General features: G+C 37.9%; 1 protein-coding gene across 9 annotated transcripts in view; it reads right to left on the bottom strand.

The window, feature by feature from the left end:
- Positions 1 to 24,490, bottom strand: part of tns1b (tensin 1b) — a 272,519-nt gene that overhangs the window by 132,029 nt on the left and 116,000 nt on the right. For 7 of the 9 annotated variants that reach the window (XM_051904735.1, XM_051904732.1, XM_051904734.1 and 4 more), the window contains exon 3: positions 24,016 to 24,053. In XM_051904735.1, coding sequence (XP_051760695.1) covers positions 24,016 to 24,053 — 38 coding nt within the window. Of the gene's footprint in view, positions 1 to 468; positions 855 to 14,060; positions 14,190 to 24,015; positions 24,054 to 24,490 lie in introns of those variants that run through there. The other 2 variants (XM_051904742.1, XM_051904741.1) reach the window with 2 other exon arrangements.

The following is a 24,490-nucleotide window of genomic DNA, read 5'->3' as shown; positions in this document are numbered from 1 at the left end:
CGAAATATAGCCAAATACACTACTTTATTGCTAATTCAATTGTGTTTTCTGTCATTTTGTGAAGTTTGACGCTATAAGCTGTTCTTCAAAACATCATGAAAGAATATCATACAGGTTTGCAACAACATGAGGGTGAATAAATGACAGAATTTAAATTTTCAGGTGAACTATTCCTTTTAAAATCGCTGTGAAACCCTCAAGATTTACTTTCAGCATTAAATCACATTCCAAAGCCAGTGTTTAATGTGTTCTTCTACAGAACACACAAGTTTTGCAGTCTGAGCTTTTCCTTAAACACGTCTGAGAACGTTCTCTGTTTTCACAAAGAACAAGCAAACAAACTGTCTGCAGCACACACACACACACACACACACACACACATGCAGCTCCGAGAGCAAATGAGGTTAAAATTCCCAAGATATCTGGCAACGTTCTCACCGCCAGCGAGCCGTGTCACCATCTCCTTACCTGAAACACAGCGGTGGCCATCCTCAGCGGGTATGTGTGCGTGTGTGTGTCTGTCAGCCCCAACGCCGCATTCTCCTCTGAGCAGAGAGTATTGCGGGATCGTCCGGTCCGACTCACAGGCAGAGCAGTACACCTCTCTCAAACACTAATAATCCAGCCAGCAGAAGTGTGCGAGTGTGTAGATGTGTGCACAAACACGTCTGCTTTCTTGGCTTCCTGAGAAAGGCTGAAATGTTGACTCACATTCCCTGTTCGCTCTAGCCAAAAAAAAAAAAAAGAGGATCATAAAAGATATTCACACTATATATGGCTATGGACTAAGAGAGGAGGTCAGATCCAGGCGCAGCACCTACAAACCCAACGAGCGCACTGCACGGAAATCTACGAAGTCTAGCTGCAGGCTACTGACATTCTCCTTTCCCTCTCACTTTTTTGCCCTCCCTTTTTTTTTTGCTCCTTCTCTCTCTCTTTCTCTCCCTCTCCCTCCCTTTTGCTCTCTTTGAGCATTTATGGAACAGACAGGGGGAAAAATCCTTAGAAAAATATACACAAGGTCCAAAATTAACACTTGTCAAGTGCCAAAAAAAAAAAAAAAAAAGTTTTGGCAAGTAAATAAAACAAAGTTACACATCAGATGGCCAATAACCTCTTCAGGAATGGCAACGTTAGATGGTTTATATATGGTGATTTATTTATATATTTTTGTAATGAGTGTGTGTGCTGTCAAACGATTAATCGCAATTAATAGTATCCAAAATAAAAGTTTGTGTTTACATAATATGTGTGTATGTGTATATTTATTATGTATATATAAATACACACACATACATGTATATATTTAAGAAATATTTACATGTGTATATATTAATGTGTATATTAATATATATATATATATATATATACACACACACACACACACACACACACACACACACACACACACACACACACACACAGTCAAACCAAAAATTATTCAGAAATGTTTGATATTTTTGATATATATTTTTACTAGTGGGTGCAAGACACTATAGTTCATTTATGTAAGTGAGGATAGCAAAATAAAGTAAACTGTGACATATTATACCCAAAAATTATTCATACAGTGGACTACCAGTAAAACTGATAAAGATTTAGAACCTAGAATTTAGACACTTTGACCTGACCATGTTTTGCTTAAGTTTTATCTGACATAATTAAGATTATTTTTCTGACACAGTTTAACTCTGAGATCTTGTCATATTTTATTACCATTTTTTAAACTATAGTGAATAACTGTATTAATGAATGAAATGTTCAAGGATCTGAATAAATTTTGGTTTGACTGTATATATATATATATATATATATATATATAAAATATATTTTTGTTAAATATATACATGCATGTGTGTATGTATATATACATAATAAATGTACACAGTACACACATGTATATTATGTAAACATAAACTAATATTTTAGATGCGATTAATCACGATTAATCGTTTGACAGCACTAATATATATATATATATATAGTCAGTTATTCATGATCACAATGGAATATTGCTAAATATTCCATGGCTGTTAAATACCCTAAAAGTATGTAATGAGAATTACAAAAAAAAAAAACCATCACAGAAATGAGAATTTACCCAAACACAGCTGAAATTCAAGTTTTGTGGGTTGGACTTGGTTTTGACAGACAAAAAGCCTCTTCATCAGCCCACCCCTCCTGTCTCTCTCTTCTTCTCTAGTTGTTATCAAGTTCTCAGTTTACAGGTTTAACATGAGTTGACAAGCTCAAAGGCAGGCTGAGTTACGTAGTGGAGCGGCCTCAGAAACGGCACTCAGCGTGAGCCGTGTAGCTGTAAAGAGCCGTTCTGAAGAACACCGCAGAGCCTTCAGTACTTCTGCAACGCTAACGCTCTCCCAGACCGACTCTGACGTATAAAACAAACGACTTTAATCCCCTTTAAAACAGACAGAGTGTTTGAGCTACATCCAGCTGTCTGCGCTATTCTGAAAGATGCTCAAAATCTGATGGATTTCAGACAAAACACAACAACACTAGATTTGTAGAGCTGCTCCTGAAGGAAATACCAGTGCTAGCAAAGCAGCAAATCAAAACAACGCAATTTCATCTTTGCGGTATAAAGGCTGTATGGTTAAATAAATCACAATTCTGTCTGCAAATAGATAAGCAAGCTATATTAACTGCAGAATTTTGAAACTAATGGTTAGAACAAACCCTAAACACAATGTCTGAGGAATACTGTATCAACACACTGATTGCCTAACAACTATAACAACAACAACAACAACAAAAGGGTCACTCAAACTTCTGAGGAAAACAGGCATCAATAACAGCATGGAATTTAACGCTGGCTTCAGGGCTGTTTGAGACCAGACAGAACCAAAGCAGTTACTGAGAAGATACTGACAGGTTTAGGGTTGTAACCTTCTGCCCTCAGGATACAAACTTATTTGAAATGTTGATTCTCCTTTAGTTTTACTACATTAGGGCTGCTTGATTGGGTCAGATAATTATATAATTTTATAATCAGTTAATCAGATAATAATATAATCACTTTTATAATTTAATATAAAAAAATAAATTAAAATACATTAAAGTAATAAAATAAAACAAAATAAAATATAAAATAAATTCAATTAAAGGGTTAGTTCACCCAAAAATGAAAATTCTGTCATTAATTACTCACCCTCATGTCGTTTCACACCCGTAAACCCTCCATTCATCTTCAGAACACAAATTAAGATATTTTTGATAAAATCCGATGGCTCAGTGAGGCCTGCATTGACACTTTCAGATGCCCAGAAAGCTTCTAAAGACGTATTTAAAACAGTTCATGTGACTCCAGTGGTTCAACCTTAATGTTAATTGTCTTGCTGTCAATGGAGGCCTCACTGAGCCATCGGATTTTATCAAAAATATCTTAATTTGTGTTCTGAAGATGAATGAAGGTCTTACTGGTGTGGAACAACATGAGGGTGAGTAATTCATGACAGAATTTTCATTTTTGGGTGAACTAACCCTTTAAATAAAAAAAAAAAAAAAAAATTAAAATACAATAAAAACTAAACTAAACTAAACTAAAATAAAATAAAATAAAATAAAATTTTCACCAGTGACTGATTTTTTTCTGGAAGTTTGAAATTAATTTTAAAAAATATTTTTTGGATTTAAATAAATAAATAATGCAAGATGATAAAACATCTTAAGTTATGATTATATTTACTTAATTGAATCACACCCTTTTGATGTTTAAGGCAATAACAACAATTTAATTCAATTAATTGTGCAGCCCTACACCACGTAATAATCATAAAGTGACGTAAAACCTCCTTGCAATGTAATTATCCAGTGTGCATGGAAAAACTTGAAAAACAACCAACCACCAAAGCCAACAAATTGGTTCATCAAAGGTTTATCTGAGCTCTGATGACGAGAGCAGATAACATTATGTGTTTTCACAAACGACGCAAAAACTATTAGAGTAACAACCGTCTCTCTCTGTGTTTCTCTCTTTGAAGCTGGACTGGAGTGAACATGCTCCTACGAAGACTCAGAGAAGCATGACACAATGTGCTCTCTATTGAATCCAGTCAGAGGGGTCCGTTCATATTACACACCCACACACACACCTCTCCCCCTCAATGACAAACAGCCTCCCACAACCACAGGGAGCTGAGATGTCACACCCAAAACAACATGCATGCTAACTATTATTACCATGCATGCTAACTATTGTTTGGCTGGTTGGTAGCTCCATAACTCCATAACTACATCATTATGTGGCCAAACAGCATCTTTCTCTATTGACTACCATTCAAAAAATGTTTTAAATGAGCAGGAATTTGAGCTTTTGGCAGCTTTAAAAAAGGGTCAGAAGGTGGGGAAAAGACTGCCCTGTCCCTGCCCTGTGATGTGATGTCCTGTGCTATCATGTGTTATATTAATAATATAAATATACATATATAATATTTCAACTGGTTTTCCACTCCCAGGCCCAATAATTGTTGCTTCCTGTGGTAACAACTTGAATCATAATGTTCCAGGTTGATTCTGAAAAATACAGCTCTTTGTGCTCCTAAAAATACAGACAATCATTTGTTGGGGCGTGACGTTGTGCGCTCGTGCCATCTAATCAGCATTTCTGATGGTGGTTTCCACAAAGCCAACAATTGAAGCTCTTTTTACGGAGCACACCATACTATTGGAAAACCTGAGCTGTTGTGTTTGGTGATATCAAAATAATTATACAGAAGATGTCAGCTTCAAAGTGAGATGTCTGTTCGGAGCGTCCCGTACCAGATGTTGGTAAGATGTGGGACGCAGAATCCAGCATTAATGACAAGCCTTACGAAAGAGGAGGAGAAGAGCAAAGGGAAAGCACAACTATCCCATCAGGCAAATATATTGGCCATGTCCCAAAAGCAGCACTTGATGTGGACTTCGCTTGCTTGCGAGGCCGTTTGTCATTGTGTTACTAAAAGAAGTGCACAATATCGCCCCCTTGCAGCTGATAGACACCTTTGTGTTGAACTACTACCAATCTATACAATATTATGTTACAACTAGTTAGTCAGAAGAATTGCTTTGTTTGGATATACATGGATATAAAAGAATAATGTGTTTTCCTAATAAGGTGACCAAATTCTAATTTTACTCTGAATTTTCATGAGCATGTACAGTAAACGCAATCATTAATACTTCAGCAACTTGATAACGAACAACAACAGAAACACAAACAGAGAACACAGACCTGCAAAAATCCCCTATTAGATGTCGGTATGTTATGAGTCTGACATATTTCCTGTGTCCTGGATTTTATTATCTTTAATGATCCTCTTGGTGCTGCCTGTAATAAGCATCATTATGGCCATAAGTAACACTCAGGATGGTGTTTAATGTCTGCAGCTAGCGTAGATAAAAATAAATGCCAGGTCTAGCATGGCACAAGAGCACAAGTGGTCCCAAAACAAGAACCATTCCTCCAGTCAGCCCACTACGGGAGAACATTCCCGTGATTCCGAGGAGGAACATCCTGCTGGAACATGCAGGGGCCAATCAGAGCCCTGCAGAGAGGCAGGTGTGTGAACAGGCAGCCCACCGCGGCGTTCGTAGTCACATATGGAGCACACATTCACTCAACAAACTGTAAATTCCTGAAGCTTTCTTTAAGCTGCGGGTGGTAATGATAAATAGAGCATCACTACCAATCCTCACATACAGTAGTGGCCAAAAGTGATGCCCGGCTTATTGAAATTAACATCTTCACCCTTTATTCAAAAATTATATTAAAAAAAAAAAAATTGTTAAAAGATTTAAGCATTTTGCATAGTTGTGCCTGGAGTCAATTGTTTTATTTGTGAAACATGCCAAATTAGTGTTGTCAAAAGTACCGACTTCGAGCCGTTTGAGCGCCGTTGAGCAGATTTGTAAACACCTCTGATTGGCCACTGTGTTCACATGTTCAACAGATATGTTTATGATTGGTTACGATGATCAACGCACAGGAGCTTTTGAAACACACAGAAGTATTTGAATTTGAAAGCGTATTGAAAGCGGGAGCGAGAGCATTTGAAAGCAGGTGTCTATCAAACGCTCCCATGGGTATCTGTGTAAGCGTTTGGTGAAGAGTGTCAAAGATGTCTATTTACAACATGTTTTTGAAGCGTTGATCATTGAAGCCAATCACAGACATATCTGATGAGCGTGTGAACACAATGGCCAATCAGAGGTGTTTACAATCCGCTCAACAGCACTCAAAGTGTCACATTTTTAAAATTCCAGTACCGACTTGGTACCGAAGTCGGTACTTTTGACAACACTTTTGTGCAGGCAAAATTTTTGACCCGGCTGTCATACAAAGAAATTATTAACACATGCAAAAACAAGAGAGAACCAACAGAATATTAATACCAGATTATGTAGCCTTTTTTTTTTTTTGCCAAATAATTTTGTTAGATAAATACCTTAACCAAGTTTAGTGTTTTGTTCTTCCCTCATATTTAAAATATTTACAAAATGTACATATTTTGATGGTTTAACTGAACTTGTAGGGTCATTATAAACAAATATCCCTTCCGGACATCACTTCTGGCCACTACTGTATGCTGAAGATGAGAACTGATGCGTCAGCACATTTTAAGAACTGTGCATAAGTTATTGCTGCTATGATTAACCAAACGCACTTGTATTTAAACAGGATTAGTTCACTGCTGAATGAAAATTTCCTGATAATTTACTCACCCCCATGTCAGATAAGATGTTCATGTCTGTCTTTCTTCAGTTGAAAAGAAATTAAGGTTTTTGAGGAAAACATTCCAGGATTTTTCTCCATATAGTGGACTTCAGCAGTTACCAACGGGTTGAAGGTCCAAATTGTTTCAGCGCAGCTTCAAAGGGCTCTACACGATCCCAGACGAGGAATAAGGGTTTTATCTAACAAAACGATCTGTCATTTTCTAAAAAATAAAATAAAAATGTATATACTTTTTAACCACAAATGCTCGTCTTGCACTAGCTCTGCGATGCGCACGCATGACGTAATCATGTTACAAAGGTCATGCGTGACGTAGGAGGAAGTACCGATCCAGTGTCTACAAAGCGAAGATTAAACCAAACGCCCTTTACAAAAAAAAAAAAAAAAAAGGTAAAACAATGATATCGGATGATTTTGAAGTTGGAGGAGAAAATTAGATGACGTTTTTCGCCCTACCGCGGTACTTCCGCCTACGTCATGTGTGACATCTGTTAATTGACTTAAAAAAATGACAACTTTAAAAAGTGAGCGGTGAATTTGCATGCTTTTCATTGGACTGGATAAGGAGAATAAATGTTGAAGATTGATGCAAACTGTTGCACCAAAACATCTGTTAGAGTGTACAATGAAAGTTCAATGTTATATAGACATCATTTAGCTTCTTTTGTGTTGTGTTGTTTGGACATTCACAACATGAGGGTGAATAAATGTATTCTTTTAATGCATTGTTAGTGGACATGCATTGTGAAACTGAGTGTACAATGATTCCATACATGGAATGGAATTGTTTTTATGACTCTCAACAGACGGTTTTATCCATGAAGACCAATTCAATGAGCTCACGCAATATCAAGCCTTCATAGTCAGGCTCACCGCAGGAACCCAACACCGCTCGAATCAACAGAATGTACACACATACGTTCATCAAAAACATGCAGACTCACACACTCTGGCGGAGTGATGACTATGTCCACGTATCGAGTTCCTACAGACACAGACAAGCCAACGAATGCCAAGCAATGAAAATAATCAACAATTACAGTAAGAGAGAATGTTCTGGGTTGGAGAACAGACAGGATCTTTAGTGCTGTTAAAAGTCAAAAAATTTATTTCAGCAGATCCCAGAACAGGCAAAACAAAGAGAAGAGTGTTGAAAACATGGTGAAACTACCCAAATAACATAATTGCCTCCAACCAGTAATACTATTTTACCCCTAATACAAACACTTGTGCAGAATGCATCAACATCTCATTGCTCACTATCAAGACATCGCAATGGAATCGTCTACACAAATATGACTGGTTCTGGTTGTGTGGTACTAAATAAAGATTCTTCATTCTCTCTCAAAACTACCAACTTGCTGCATCTTGTTACTTCAGAAAAAGTTTAAAAGGCTTCTGACACATAACTTATACCTGTCATGCCATAATCCTGAAGGTCTGAATGTTCTGCAGTGTGAACATGGCTGTATGGTTTCCAGCTGCAGTGGATTCCAACACTTTTTGATGATTTAGTGAGCTCTCGTTCTCGCACACACTCACACTTTAAAGCCCTCTGTCTACAAACAAGAGCCGGGCTGATAAAAACGCATAATCAAATACAGCAGGTTCAGATCAAACAAAGAATTTCGAGTGACCCCCTCATAGAAAACATTCATATGAAGGTGCGCGATGTGTCTGAAAGGAATTCATTTCAGCTTGGGATGTAGTCTTCATCATCACATGCTCTGTTGCTAGAGCTGAGAACATACAGATCTGATGTGCTTGTAACACACTTGACAACCAGACCTCACACAAAAACATCTGCATGTGGTTATTTAACAAATGGCTTTTAATTGAAAGTTTACAAAACATTGATTTTTAAAAGATACAGGCCTTACTAGATTAGATAGATAGATAGATAGATAGATAGATAGATAGATAGATAGATAGATAGATAGATAGATAGATAGATGTAAAAACAATAACATAAAAACAAGTTATGTCTAAAACACAAAAGTGTAAAAATTAATACTGCTCCAGATATAACTCAACATATGCATACTCTGCAGTGGATGTAGCATGAAAACTAAGAGTTACAGTTAGAAAGGGATTGTTTTTTTAAGAAATATTAAAAAAAAAAAAACAATAACAGTACAGTATGTTGTCTGACTGAGCTCCACCCAACATAGCAACTCATAATACACACTAATATCCCTCATGACTGTGCCAATGTCATGATACAGTCTGTTTCTAATAAAACATATCATTTGTGTCTCTCTCTGTTTTCAGCATGTGTATTCTCTTCTCCTCTTCTGCTTTTTCTCCAGGGATTAATGGCTCATGCTGTTACTCACTTGGCCTGCTGTTTACATATTTTCCACCCTGTCTTGATTACTCCATCTCAACCAATTTGGGTGTTGCTGTTTGTTTTCCAAACTGTATCTATGCCTGCAGCGCTGAGATTTGAGTAGGAAGAGGAACACATAAATCATGAATGATGAGTAATCATCTGACAGGGAATGCCCAGATAGACAAAACCTTTTCGGCAACCAAGGCTCACGACAAATACGTGCCTGTGGTGACATTTTTGCAAAAATAATATCAAGCTGCTTGTTGCATGTTCCACGACAGTTTTAAAGTGAAACATCCGGTGAGTGGTGCTAAAAAGTGCGTTTATTTTTCTCTGAAACAGTTAAACATGGCTGTGCCAACATTTCATTACACTGGTTCATGTACATATTGCAGCAGTTTGGAAATTAAATGTCCAGTGAGTGATACTAAAAGTTAAACGCTTTATCACTTTTGGAAATTACGTACAACCTACACTAAACCTAACCAATAGTGTTGAAGAAAGAAAACATGAGGTTAAAAAACACATTTGCTGAAGCAACCATGCAATTTTGTCTTGTTTTTGGATTTAAGCTCTTTTGTCAAACCGTCCCGTCATGGGACGCATACCCAAGTGCTCCGTCTTGCAAGTGCAATACTGTACCAAGTGCAATTAAATCAGAAAAGCCATACATATGGAGCTGGATATGTGATGCAAACGTTAAAATATATATGTTTACAAATCATGCACAATGGTTAAAGGTGTTTTGAGGTGACAGCACAGTATTGTGCAAGGAAACACGCGAAAATAAGTCTTTACTAATCAATAATCTGCCCCTGTAATCATAATTTGTGTGAAAAGGAATAATTTGTTGGTGTTTTATTGCCTCTATAGTGTTCATTTCAGCTGGAAACGCTAGTGAATTGGGTGTATTATTGGAGTTTTGCAAAAATGTTAGTAGTCGCATATTTCCAGTGAGCTTGGGTTGCTTTTCGGCCTGTGTTGGAGGGTCCAGATTGTAGACACAATCCATGTGAAAACACTTCACCAGAACAAACGACCCTCTAGAGTGCAAGTGATGTTCAGAATCGTGTAACACCTTCAAGTGTGCTTAACTACTTTTTGTATGTTCTCTCAATCGTTTGTCTTTAGATCTATAGTGTGCTTCATCAAGTGTGTGTTAAAGGTATTAACAAATGAAAAAACAGTCTTTCTATTACTAAAGAACTCTTGTGGAACAGTCCTTTTCAACTCAATTCAAAAGTGTCAAGCTGATACAACTCAAACTAAATCATACTGAGATCATGAAATCATATGAGACCAATTTTAGTGATTTGAAGTGTGGTATGATAAACACATTACATCTCATATTATTTCTGCATGAATATCTAGACTAGAAGGAATAAACACACTTGGGAAAAACTAGCGTTCATGTAGAACAGGATGTGCAAAAACTACAAATTAAGCCAAATTGAGTCATGGAGAAGCAAAGCAATAGTGATAAACAAAAAACTGAAGTTCATAAATGGATCCTGCAAATGATTTCTGTTCAAAATTCAGAACCTAAATCTCATTTTACTCAAATAACAGAGCTACAGAACCCAAAGTAATCCGTACAGATTTACTTTCACCATCAAGACATCTCATTCATCGTGTCCTGTGACAAGGGGTTGCTGGGGTCAAAATATGCGTACCGTCACAGTCCCTATACATAAAGTCTCAAGTTCATACATAGCACACATAATAGATGATAGTGAGATGAAACACTGTAATATCTCATTCTCTTAAAGCTAAAACCACACACACACACACACACACACACACACACACACACACACACACAAAAACTTTCCTATTCGGCAGACATCACCAAGCACTCCCAAAAACACCAAGCTTATCCACTATACATTTTTTCACTCTGTAATGTGTTTGTTTTACACATTACAGAATTATAATAAGTTGTGAGTTGCATTTTATGCTGAAATTAAATATTCTGGCTGATTTTTAATGCTTTTATCTATCAATCTCTGCTCCGTTTAACAATGCACTCCACAGAAATGCAGAAATCCCTCCATATCCCATCTGGACATGCGCTCATAACTTAAAATCTGATACTATGATGCAAGCTCTGGTGTTTCTTGTCAGTAAGTAGGGTACATGTGTTCACATCACAAAACGTGTCTCCTGAGGTAAATGATCCCGCTGTGTGAGAGAGACTAACTCCTCATGAACTCAGAACTGAGATGAATGTCCACAGCCTTAAAACATCTGGAACAAGAGGTCAGCTGTGTGACTGTAGAGACTATACCAAGCAATCATGACTTGCTGTATGTGTATTGCTGACTGTACACCAAGAAATGCATAATAATTCACAGTTTTGAATTTGCAGAGCACAGTAGCATTTAGTAACATTTTAATACATTACAAATTTAACAACACTTCTGAGTAATGATGCAAATTGAATCAGTTTTGAATCGATTCATTAAAATGGACAGTTTCAACTGATTTACAAAAAAAGAATCAAATGAACTGAACTAAACTAACGTCATTTTTGATTGAAAAACTTGACATGGTCTTAAACAGACAAATAAAAAGTGTATTAAGATCATTATGATATTCGATGTGTTTTTTAATGTAACAATGCTAGCAAAATCATCACAAATATTGCCCAAATTCTATTTAGAACAACAGGCTTGCTTTTTGAAAACAAAGTTGTTTCTTCCAAATCTATAAAAAATACTGTGTGACTTGGCACGTCCTGATTTTGCAGAGTTCCTGGATCTTTATATTTTGTTAATACTGGAATAACATTCCTGTCCAAAAATTTAGTCCTGACCCTATCCCTACCCCTAAACGTAACCCTACCCATAACTTATCCCTAAAATCTGAGAGAAATGATAGGTGAATAACACAAATATTAGAGTTGTCAAAAGTACAGACTTCGGTACTAAGTCGGTGCCAACTTTGATCGCTGTCGAGCGGATTGGTCAACACCTCTGATTGGCCATTGTGTCCACGCGCTCATCGGATATGTCTGTGATTGGCTTCCATGATCAACGCTTCAAAAACATGTTGTAAATAGTCATCAATGACGCTCTTCACCGAGCACACAGATACACACGGGAACGTTAGAAAGCAGACGTCTATCAGTGGACCGGTCCGCCTGCTTTCAAAACGCTTTCAATTTCAAGCACTTCCATGTGCTTTCAAACATTGGTTGAACATTGTAGCCAATCACGGACATATCTGATGAGCTCGTGAACACAATGGCCAATCAGTGGTGTTTACGAATCCGCACAACAGCGCTCAAAGCGTCAAATATTTAATTTAAGTCGGTACTTTTAACAAATCTAACAGATATAGTAGTACCTAACCCTGGCTGAAAGCCTAAACTTGACATAAACTGTAAACTTGTCCCTCAAATCTGATTGGTTGCTTGGAATGTTGTTGCATGTTGCATTTGGTGAAATCAGGTTCTGCATGTGACTTGTGACTTATAATTTGATTGAACATATAATCACATCAGTCAGCTGAGCAGATGAGGGTTGCAGAATGACCACTATCATCACCTCTCGGCTTCCATCTCACTCCATTTACTCTATAAATCTCAGGAAATCATATTTTCCGTCGCAAAAAACAGGGAGTTCACTTCCTTCATGAGACGTGTCACGCTTCAACAGTATTGAACATCAAATGCTTTAATCTGTCATTGACTACACAATCTGTTAGGCTCTGAAACTGTTTACCTTCCATAATTAGAGTTACAATGGCTTGTTGTTATACAGGATCTGAACATCAGAAGAGACCTGGGATGTTAACTGCTCAATTATTGTCGATGGGCACACCCTAAAAGCAAAAAGCCCATTTGAAGGCATTGTTTTCAGCAGGAGAAAACTGAGGACGTGCAAAACCTGAGAAATACAGACAAGAATCAAAGACTGGGAGCTGAGCCAGAGTGGAGGGACTCGGGGTGGACAAGAGGGAAACAGTGGAGTCAAGAAGCTAATGGCCAAAACCCTCTCGCTCTGCCCTCTACGCCTGGGAGCAGTGAAGTAACCATCTACAATACCCTAGCAAACACATATAAATGTAGAACACCTTAGAAACAGCATAGGTACACCCTAGAAACCGCCCAGTACATGCTAGCATTGCAGCAGCGAGTTTTGTACCAGCAAACACCACTCACATTTTTCATAAAACGTAAGTGTAGTTTTCCTTTGGACTGCACTCAAGAAAAATTAACCTTTTAAAACATAATGACCATCTTCCAAAACGTGGAGGGGTTCAGTTTAGTCATTTCTTAAAAGTGGGGGTCATGTCCTTCATAGTTATAATGGTTTCTATACACTGCCAAGCTCATCTCCATGCCAAACCCAGAGTCTAGCCAGCACCCCACAGGGCTATACAACCACTTCACCCACCCATGTTCACCCAAAACTTCTCTATTACATACCAGACATAAATCATCCTTAATGACAAACCAGTCCCTCTGAAGAAAGACCCCAGAATGGGAGACAGACCATTGGATATGAAATGATGCTGAAAGGCGCTGCCAGGGTGAGGCTAGGAGAAAGTTGCTTGCAACTCCATATGAAGCAATGACCTGTGCTGTAGCTGCATAAGCGGAATAGGGGTAAGGAATGGCAAACCACTTCTAAAGTAAAGCTTGCTGCAGGACCGTATCCAAATGAGGCATTAAACTCCACAGCTTACTGCATGGCCACAGGCTCGTATAGCAGCTAGATAAAAGCACAGCTAGAAAACACTCAGCATGTGTTCAGAATTAACAAAGCCACTGTAAAAATGGGTCACCAACTAAACAGAGTAGGACTGGGTGGTATAGAAATGTGTCAATTGCTAGATAATTTGCCATACAGAAAACAAATACTGCACCAACATTGAACTCCATAGGAATCATCATCAATCATCATTACAAATCTTAATGTGAGAAATAAGAATCGCAAACCTTAGAGAGTGCAGGTAAATCACTGTTGCACAGTGTTGCACCCTTACCTGGTTCCGCAGAGTCTGCTGAACAACGTTAACTGAAGATGAAAGTCCTATTCCTTAATTTCCAAATGCATGACAGCGTATTTTGGTACTAAACAACCGCTTCAACTGTGCCGTAAAATCTTATGGGGAGGAGAGTGTGTGTACAGGAGATCCTGCTGCCTAGAAGCCCAGAACACACACGCTTCCTGTCAACCACACCTCACTCATATTACTTACTTCATAAGCGCATACACATACACAAATATTATAAATATAATGTGTACATAAATATATAAATAAAATTTGTATTATTTGTCTTTTTTGGGCTTTCTGTTCAAATCAGACAATCAGGCAGGCTTTTCCTCTCTTATTAAAGGGTTAGTTCACCCAAAAATGAAAATTCTGTCATTAATTACTCACCCTCGTGCCGTTTTACACCTGTAAGACCTTCGTTGATCTTCAGAACACAAATTAAGATATTTTTGTTGAAATCCGATGGCTCTGTGAGGCCTACATAGGGAGCAATGACATTTCCTCTCTCAAGATCCATAAAGGTACTAAAAACATATTTAAATCAGTTCATGTGAGTACAGCGCTTCAATATTAATATTATAAAGCAACGAGTTAAAATAACGACTTATTTAGTGATGGCCGATTTCAAAACACTGCTTCAGGAAGATTCGGAGCGTAATGAATCAGCGTGTCGAATCATGATTCGGATCGCGTGTCAAACCGCCAAACTGCTGAAATCACGTGACTTTAGCGCTCCAAACTGCGGATTCGACACGCTGATTCATTTATGCTCCGAAGCTTCCTGACGCAGTGTTTTGAAATCGGCCATCACTAAATAATTCGTTATTTTGGGGTTTTTTTTGGCGTTTTTTTGTGAATTTGAAATACAAAGTTCTGTCATGAAACTCTAGATGGCACAGGCTGATAGGCTTTTAACTCAATCTGCTTGCAATCACGCCATTCTCTATAGGGCACAGCTGATTGGTTCCTGCTGTAACAGTGGCCACTGAGCTCGCTGCTCAACCTTCAAATACTTGGTCAGCATTTGCTGTAGCAGTGCAATGCGTTTTCGGAAACCCTCCACCTTCCCCAGCTCCACCTGTATAGATTTTTTTGTACAGTAACGGCATGTCTTATTGCTCACAGCAGTGTGTTGTGTATGTATAGTCCCGTACTTGCTCTGCAGCAACAATAACCTACAGCAGCAGCGTAGCAGATCTATTCTGCCAAGACCAAACATATCAACATAGTCATATCCATTACCACGCCAAACACTCAGAGAGTTGCCATGACAGAACTGAATTTGACAGGATTGAGAATTGCAATTCAATGACTGTAAATTTTAATCAGAAAAGCAAACAATCTGAACAACTTGAAAAAAGTTTAAAGTTGAGGTTTGAACAGATAGTCTTACAGATGGATTTGTATTTTAACCTGTTTAATATTAAACTACATTTTTATTTAGTTTAGATATTTCATCATATTTAATCAATTCATTTTTTTGGACCAAGATGGAAGAACATTTTATCCCTCAGAATGCATTAGTAAATGCATTAGAAAACTCAGTAAATTCCTCTTCCTCTCATTTCAATTCAAATTCCAGGAGTTTGGTCTATTCAACTCAAATTCCCTGATGACATCAATAAGACAAAATCCTAAATGACACATTTAGCCAAACCTAAATATGCATGTCCTTAAAGAAATATCAATGCTTGCAATCAACACGTAGCAAAACAGTCTTTGCAGTATAAAAAATGACTATATGGTTAAATAGACCAGTCATAAATCACTTAAATAAAAGAAAGAATAACAATCGCAATTTCCTAAGGAAATATTACAATCGTGCCATAACTGACAATGGAGTGCATTCTAAACATAAATCAATGAGAGATTTAATCTTAAATTTCTTAACATTAATCTTAATAAAGCATAAAGTTCAGAAGTTGCAGAAAACTTGAACTAACCTCAAATCCTAACTAAAAAAAAGACACAAAATTCTAAAGACTTATATCAAAAGGATGGATGCAAGCCATATCTAGAGACCAAAGTATAATATCACAGACACATGGAAGTTGCTTCTTTTAGCCTGGTAAGCAACATACTAACTGTTCTGTTTTCAGGAAATTATTGTGCTGAAAAATCGAATCACTGGCTTTGTAATAATGGATGCCCCAGCTGAAAGCCACAGAACAATGGATAGCTGGATAGCTATGTTTACACTTTGTGTAAACATATCAAGGACACGAATCAGCAATCTGGCAATGCACCTGCTATCTGAACAAGAAGAATCCGCCCCAGCACATGTGCAGCTCAATCAGGAACCATATGGGCTTCACACTAGCTTTCAACGGACGGGGTGGAGCGCGGCTTTTCCTGTTCAAAGGGAAAACCACCCCAGACCAGCTCCCCATGACCAAACCCAGCTCTGAGTCACCCACTGTTCTTCTTGGCTAGCAGGGAACGCAGATCTTGGAAGAGGACCCATCATTGTTCTGTCCACACTTAGTTCCTCTATTTGTCCTCATTTGAGACCTTTACATCTTTAAACGCTCAGTTGGGTCAGCACAGTGAGAACTAGAAGTCGTTTGAGGTGGAAAAACATGCTCCCGAGCAGCCAAATCCAGGAAGCCATTGGCTCCTATCACAACTCCAGCTCGTCTGACCAATTCAGGAGCGAAATTACACTCCTCAAGTGGCTAAAAAAATAAACACAGTAAGGTTATAAGTCTCTTGCTAGCAGCCGGTCAGTCCTTCAGCTCAAACCAAGAAACATTGAGCTGAGGAAATGAGGTGAAGCGTCGTAAAAGACAACGCTGTGTTTTCAGAGCGTCACGCCAGGACTAACAATGTGCTATGATCTTCAATGGTTTTTAAAAAAGCGGGAAAGAAAGAGAGCGCTTAGCTGTTCAAGAAAGAGGTGATTTATGGTGGTCAGAGTTAGTTCATTTTCTCTCACTGGCTCCCCGGGAGCTGGCCTGAGCATTACTCATGCTGTTCCCTTCCAGTACAGTTTTTAACCCACAACCCAACGCACAAGTCAAAAACATTATCTGTGCAAAAGCAGAAACAATTGCTTGGCCAACTCATCCTGTCGTACATACTTTACATTTGTTTTAGTGCTACTGTGATGGTAACTTCAATACCCAAGGAGGTGATCGTTATCATCAAATGCATCCATTAAACTGGATGTGTTAGCATTCACTTAGCTACAGCTGCAAGAAAAATGACTTACATGTTACTTTTTCCAGTACTCTATGTCTCAGTTTAGCCAGGTTGTATGTCTCTAATTGTGACTTAGGCCCTGTTTACACCCGTTATTAAGAAGCGTTTTCGTAGATAGGATCACAAGTGGACGACGCTAAATACAGGTGTAAACAGGGTCTAAAACATTTCGAGCTTGTCCACTTTCGAACACTTCCAGAGGTAGTCAAAAATGGAAAAACGTTCGAACAGCCACAAAAGACCGCCTACTCTCTGCCAACTGACCGAATGTGTAAACAACAAGTTTGGTTTCGAAAAACGTACCAAGCACAATGTTCTCTCACCATTCCTGATTTCTAACAAGCACTCACTGCGTTCGGTGTGGTCTTGCGGCTATCAGAGCAGAAACGAAAGCTGCTCTCTGTATGTTTTTCCATCTCACTTCATGTTCATATGTAAATTGCACAAGCTTATTTCATCCATTATATCGAAAGATCTGAAAAAGCCCATACATTTACCTGACCATAGACCCTCCCCTCGATGTAATCAGGACAGAAGTGATCGAAAACACCAGGTGTAAACAGGAACGTGTCCCTCTCGTCTTCTTGTGATCCAATCGAACAAAACGTTAAAGGGATAGTTCACCAAAAAATGAAAATTTGATGTTTATCTGCTTACCCCCAGGGCATCCAAGATGTAGGTGACTTTGTTTCTTCAGTAGAACACAAATGATGATTTTTAACTCCAACCGTTGTGGTCTGTCAGTCATATAATGCATTGAAACGGTAACACCACCTATGAGAATAAAAAAAAAAAACATGCACAAACAAATCCAAATTAAACCCTGCGGCTCATGACGACACATTGATGTCCTAAGACACGAAACGATCGGTTTGTGTGAGAAACCGAACAGTATTTATATAATTTTTTACCTCTAATACACCACTATGTCCAACTATGTTTTCTCACACAAACCGATCGTTTCTTGTCTTAGGACATCAATGTGTCGTCACGAGCCGCAGGGTTTAATTTGGATTTGTTTGTGCATGTTTTTTTTTTTATTCTCATAGATGGTGTTACCGTTTCAATGCATTATATGACTGACAGACCACAACGGTTGGAGTTAAAAATCATCATTTGTGTTCTACTGAAGAAACAAAGTTTCAATGCATTATATGACTGACAGACCGCAATGGTTGGAGTTAAAAATCATCATTTGTGTTCTACTGAAGAAAAAAAGTTCTACTGAGTTAAAAGTGGTTAAACAATTTTTATTCAGAAACAGCTAGTAAATTTCACAAATAATTACAAAGTAACATGTTGAATTAAATGTGAACTTTTAAAGTAGAGAGACTGAAATTGTATTGTCTTGTAAAATGTATTCCAGTAGCCTTTGTTTTATTTTGAACTTTATTTAGAATTTTTTTTTTTTTATAGTGTAGAATGATCAGCATTCTTTTCAAAATGCTGCTCCACCATGAAAGAAGCTGATCTGAAAGATAAAAATGGCTGTAGAAGTCCACCATTTACTCTACAGCTCTGGTGTTCACATACATGAAGCCATGATTTAGCCATGTATGTTCAAAGACATGGATGTATTAGTAGGAGGGAAAGACATTTCAGATTCTATATATAGTACGCATAAGATCTGGAAAGACCAGCTGAAACACAAACAACGACATCAGAGCACAGACATTCTATAGCCTTCATATATTACCAAATACGGATATATTGCTCAATAGACCAAAATGACTAATGGCTTTATCTTCTAGTCGGTACACAGCAGTCTAGAATATTTGCAGCCTGTAGCCCCATAGGTTGAGTAGGAAATTGTTCTTACACATTGCGATCATATTTCTCATTGCCAACTAAAACAAGCTTTTTGGGGCCCAAGTTAAAGCTTACGTGTATAGTTTTTTGATACTTTCTCGTTCACTTCCATTCAATTACATTTTTGTTTACAGAAGTACAGTAATCACCCATTTGCAAGACTGCTTTTCTGCATTCAAAGATTAACTACAGAACAAGCAAACTGCACTCGAGCGTATTGTGAAGGAATATTTCATTAGTTTAAAATTAAAAATATTTGAGTCGCTCAATAAATCTCAGTGAATTCATGAACCTGCAGAACTAAGCATGTAACTTAGCAAATCAATAAACAAATCTTATGTTATTAGTGACACTAATTATACACAGGAATGAAACATTTCACCTTAAAGAAACATGTCAGACTATGCAATGAAGCTGCATCTGATGTCTTTGACTAGATGTTTCTCACACATTTTAATTCACACTGATTTCCTCTGGCATTTCCAGTAATTGCCCTCTTCAACATGCTGCCTCTCCCTGCGGTGCACTGGCACTCTGCACACGTGCTCGCCGCTGGCGTCTCACATTAGCTCTCTGCAGCTCATGGCTGGCCTTTGAGTCTAATGATTCATTTACTCTCCCACTTAACCTCGCTTGCCTATATTTACAATCACCCAGAGACTGTCACTTCATTTTCCAGCCTTTGGAATTCAAATCAAGTCCAGTCTCACGGACGTGCCTAAACCTGTTCCAAGCCAGCGCGCAATGAACCCGCTGTGAACCTCTGCAGTCATTTCCGACCCCTTGTGAAACCAGGCTACGCTGTTGACAGAAATGAGCAATAGTAATGAGAGAAGAAGAGACGGTGGAGAAGGTGAATTTGTTGTGATTGGAGCTGTCTGACCTGCACAACCTTCTGTTATCTAAGACACATTTATGATGGGCCTTTCTCTTATTGTGTGAGACTGCAGGCTTTTTTTTTTTTTGTCTCAGCTCTCTTAGCTTTCAAAACAATTTCTAACTTTCCAATAAAAGTATCTAAAAATCCTTTAAACAAGATGAATTCACCTGAGAAGCAACTCTTTGTAAGATATTAAGACTTGTTTTCAGAGAATATATCTTTAATATGAGTCTATTTGTCTTATTGCAACTGTCAGATAAATTTAAAGTTAATAACAAGTGGAAAAAAGACAAAATACTAGTGCTGTCAAATCGATTAATCGCAATTAATTGCATCTAACATAAAAGTTTGTTTATATAAATATATATAAATGTAATATACATACACATGCGATTAATTGCCATTAATCGATTTGACAGCACTACAAAACAAATGTGCAATCTGTGAAAACTGCATATGTATTGCATTCACGGACAAATATATATAATGTAATAATATAGATACGCACATATATTATGTAAACAAACGTTTATGTTAGATGCGATAAATCGCGATTAATTGATTTGACAGCACTACAAAATACAAATGCAATCTGTGAAGATAAGTCTTGATATCTCAAGCAATGTTGATTCTCAAGTAAATTTATATTGTTTGATGGGTTTTTAGATTTTTTTTTTTTTACTGGAAAACCAGTCAAAGAGAAACTGGAAAACTCTTTACAAAGTAATTGTTTTGCAGTGCAACTAAACATTTACTTTTCTGGACCAAATTCAGATAATTGTGTGTATTTTAGTCTGAGGATACTTTAGCATGCGTCCGTTAGCAATGTCATATTTGTGTTCATGTGCCGTTTGTCTCATTTCTTCCATCATTCCATCAGACCAGAGCCAGTTAGCTGCCAAGTCTGGCCAGTGTAAATGGTCTGAGCATTTGTTTTTAGTGGCAGAGGTTACGCAGCGGCCACGTCTTATCTAAATATGGATATGGAGATTTATGGAATAACATGCTGGTGTGGAAACTGTCCATCTGACAATGGCTTGAATTATATAAATTGCTTGGATTTCAGTTGAATTTGAATTGGGAAGTCAACATGAAATCTAAATTGACCCTATTTATTTTCATAATTCACAATTCTAGTCTTACTGCAACGATTTGTCTGTACCTTACAAAAAAAAAGTGTGTTAAATGTAACATTCTTTGCCTCTACAACAACATTCCTTTTCAGCTAACATCGCAAATCCCTCTTACTTTCCAAACCCCTCACGTCCAACAACCAAGCACCTCATGGTATATCACATCTACTTTTCTCTGTACAATCAATTCTCGATAGACAAAATCAAGTTCTACCTCATTGAATATCCCATTTAACTTGGAAGTATAATTATGTTCACACATTTTTGCTTACTACTACCAAAGTCCCTTTAAGACAAGTCATTTCACTCGGCGGCCATCTTTGAAACGCCTCTCAGCATGCAAGTGCAGCTCCTATTTCTTTCAATGGGGAAACATCAAATTCTCCAGAGCTTTTTGCCAAGCTTTCTATTAAAATTTCATATTTGAAATCACCAACTACAACCATTTCATAATTTATTTATTTATTTTTTCTAAACGCTCGAATCATGACGAAAAAAAAAAAAGGCATTTTTCAGGCTGGATCAAGCTAATGCGCAGTCCTAAGCGTGCATCTCTATAGGAAGCGCGCGTCTGACTCTTTCTATTAGGAACGAGAGCTTCTAATGGCAACTGCAGTGACGCGATGACTTTACCAATCGACGATTGGCTCTTTTTTAGAAGGCGGGACTTATTCCGCCATTTTGTGAGTTGTACTTTCTCCCATTCGTAATAATACAAGTGCACCGTCTTTCTATATTTCTAAGTCTTTGCTACTACTCACTAGGAGTACACTTGGGCAGAATAAAATTTTAAAAAATGAATTACATACTTATATACTTGTTATTTGTTATGTACTGTTTCGGAAGAGATGTTTTTTTATTACTTAGATTTTTTTTCTTTACTCTCACTCTTCACTTTTTTTCTTTTTTCAATGCAACGGTCTTTCACGCTGACTAAAGTCATTTCCGCAATAAATACTTAAAAAACGGGAGGAATCCAAAGGCTAGCTCTGAATCATTCATCGTCATTTTCATCTTTTATCTAATGGCAGGAAACGAATTGCATCCATACTTGGATCATGGGGTCGGAAATTCCTCAGTGATTCTGGCGAGGGAAGTTGTTACACGTCTCTAAACAGATCTGGAGTCTTAATCGCAGTTTAATCAAGGGAGCTTCAGGGTGTCATAGCTGTCCTCCCAAATCAGACGCAATCTATCAAACAAAATGACCCATCCTGTTGTTTTCTCTTTTTTTCTTTTTTCCTTGATCGTCTTTGAGAGAATAACATCCCAAAGACATCCTGTAGTTACTACTAACCACACGGCAAAATTCTCAAGTGTTTCTGAACACCGGTGTGCACTGATCTGCTAAGCAAACTCAACAGGCCTCTAAAAAACACGCACCCCTTCATACCTCTGGAATTTCCTGTGGGTGCAAAAAGTGGCACAGCATTAGTAGGGCTAGTTGCCCGACACACACACTTTACCAATCTACACAATAATAGCTGCCATATGGAGCTCAGAGATGATGGAGAGGACTAATCATAGGCTCTCTTCCAAAAAACTAGTGAACTGCCTACGTAGGCAGCATTTTAAGGCACCGTAGACACCAAGGCTGCTCCAAAATGAAGACAACATAACTATGCTGCCTTCTAAGATACAATTTTAATACAAAATTTATTTAAAGGTAGGGTAGGCAATTTCAGAGAGGCTAGCAATAGCAAGGTAGCTTTGAAAGCATGAGCGTCTCCAAAGCCACGCCTCCTTAAAAACACATGAACGCGCACAGCAGAGCCTGCAAGCGTCACGAGAGACAGCGTTAAATAACCTCATGTCTCAAAGCACATAACATTACAGAGCTCTTACTTGTACCACCTGACTGCTGCAGATTCATTTCGGCGTTGATAGTGTTGACATATAAATGCATAAATCCGAGTCTGAGGACGTAAACAGCTCCGGGTAGAACGTCACAGGTTGCCATCTCTTAATTACGACATGGTGTGAGCATCATAAGCTTGTTGTTTTGGTTCAGGAGAAATTTCTGTTTGTTTGTGGCGCTCGGTGACTGTCTGTCTACAACTCTGCATAGCCTTATGGAACGCGCTGATGATGTGTGATGTCTGCGCGAACAGGGTGCATGGAGGTATGGAAATGCATACATTGACAGGCAGGTAGGACATCGTACCATTGCATTCGGACTGAAAAAAATAATAAAACTAATTTTTAAAAAAGGTACAGTTGACCCAATATTTGATTGTTTCTTGATTATTAAAGTGTCACATTGTTAGTTTAGCAACATGTCAGCACCAAACTCTTTGAAATCAATTTTAAGTCATGTCACCTGAGTGTTCAAAAAAGTGTTACAGTCCATTTAAGGTTGGGATGCTGCCTTAGATGGCATTTTCCTCATAGGCATAAAATAAGGTTTTGCAACCGAGCCAAACAAAATCTCCCCACCTATTTGCTAATCTCAAACACTCTCCCTCTCAAAACACCCCTCAAAACGGCATTATCATACAGGAAAAGTCAGGGGTTAAATTTTGGGGAGGGTATTCTCGAACATGGAATGAGTTGGCCAAGCCAAACATGTCCTGGGACAGCATGCAGATGTTTTTTTATTTTTTTTTTAGATTCCCAAGTATGTCGATACTCGTCCTCAACCAGAGGGGCTTGTCCACTATCAAGGGAAAAAATGTCCTCTGTGATAAGATTTGTTTGACGTCCAGACAGAAATGTGATTGTGGATTTGACAAAAGGAGCCAAACCTGTACAAGCAGACACAACCATTTAGGGAAGTTCTGAAGGCTCACAACCTTGTTCTGGAAAGCAAAAGTCTCTTACAACACAATTGCAACGTTACGCATAACCACCGGTAAAAAGAAACACATTTTACACTGTTATAGTGTCTAATATGACAAATCAAGCATGCTTTGTTTCTTACCTTGACCTCACACTTCCTGTGGCAGGCTAACCGGCACACTGCAAAGAGACAAAGAAAAAAAAATTATGTTTATACATATTTTAGAAATTCAACTGTACATTTTATAAACTTTTTGTTTTATACAACTCATGGATCTAACTAGGATGTTGGCAGCTTTCTTGGCATAAAATAAAATAAATACAATAATAAAAAACTTATTTACTTTTTCAGTATATGTGGTTCTCTTTTGTTTTCTTTTAACATTTTCTTTTAAACATTTTAATCATCTTTTTGCACTGCAAAAACTTGTTTACTCTGTTCTCCGTCAAATAACATTTACATTTAGAAACCGACATTACACAGCACCTTTCAAATCAGACTGTGTATCCCGGTTCTCTGTTTGCCACAGTGGCTGAGTAAAGGCAGGGCTGTAACCACCGTAGACATTGAGGAGGACATGTTCCCCACAAGATCATACAGAGATCATTCAGATTAG

This window comes from Ctenopharyngodon idella, chromosome 9 (genome assembly GCF_019924925.1).
Source record: "Ctenopharyngodon idella isolate HZGC_01 chromosome 9, HZGC01, whole genome shotgun sequence".
In the NCBI taxonomy this organism is placed as follows: Eukaryota; Metazoa; Chordata; class Actinopteri; order Cypriniformes; family Xenocyprididae; genus Ctenopharyngodon; species Ctenopharyngodon idella.
Note: the sequence above shows the minus strand (reverse complement) of the source record. Positions and strands in the feature narration are given on the sequence as shown.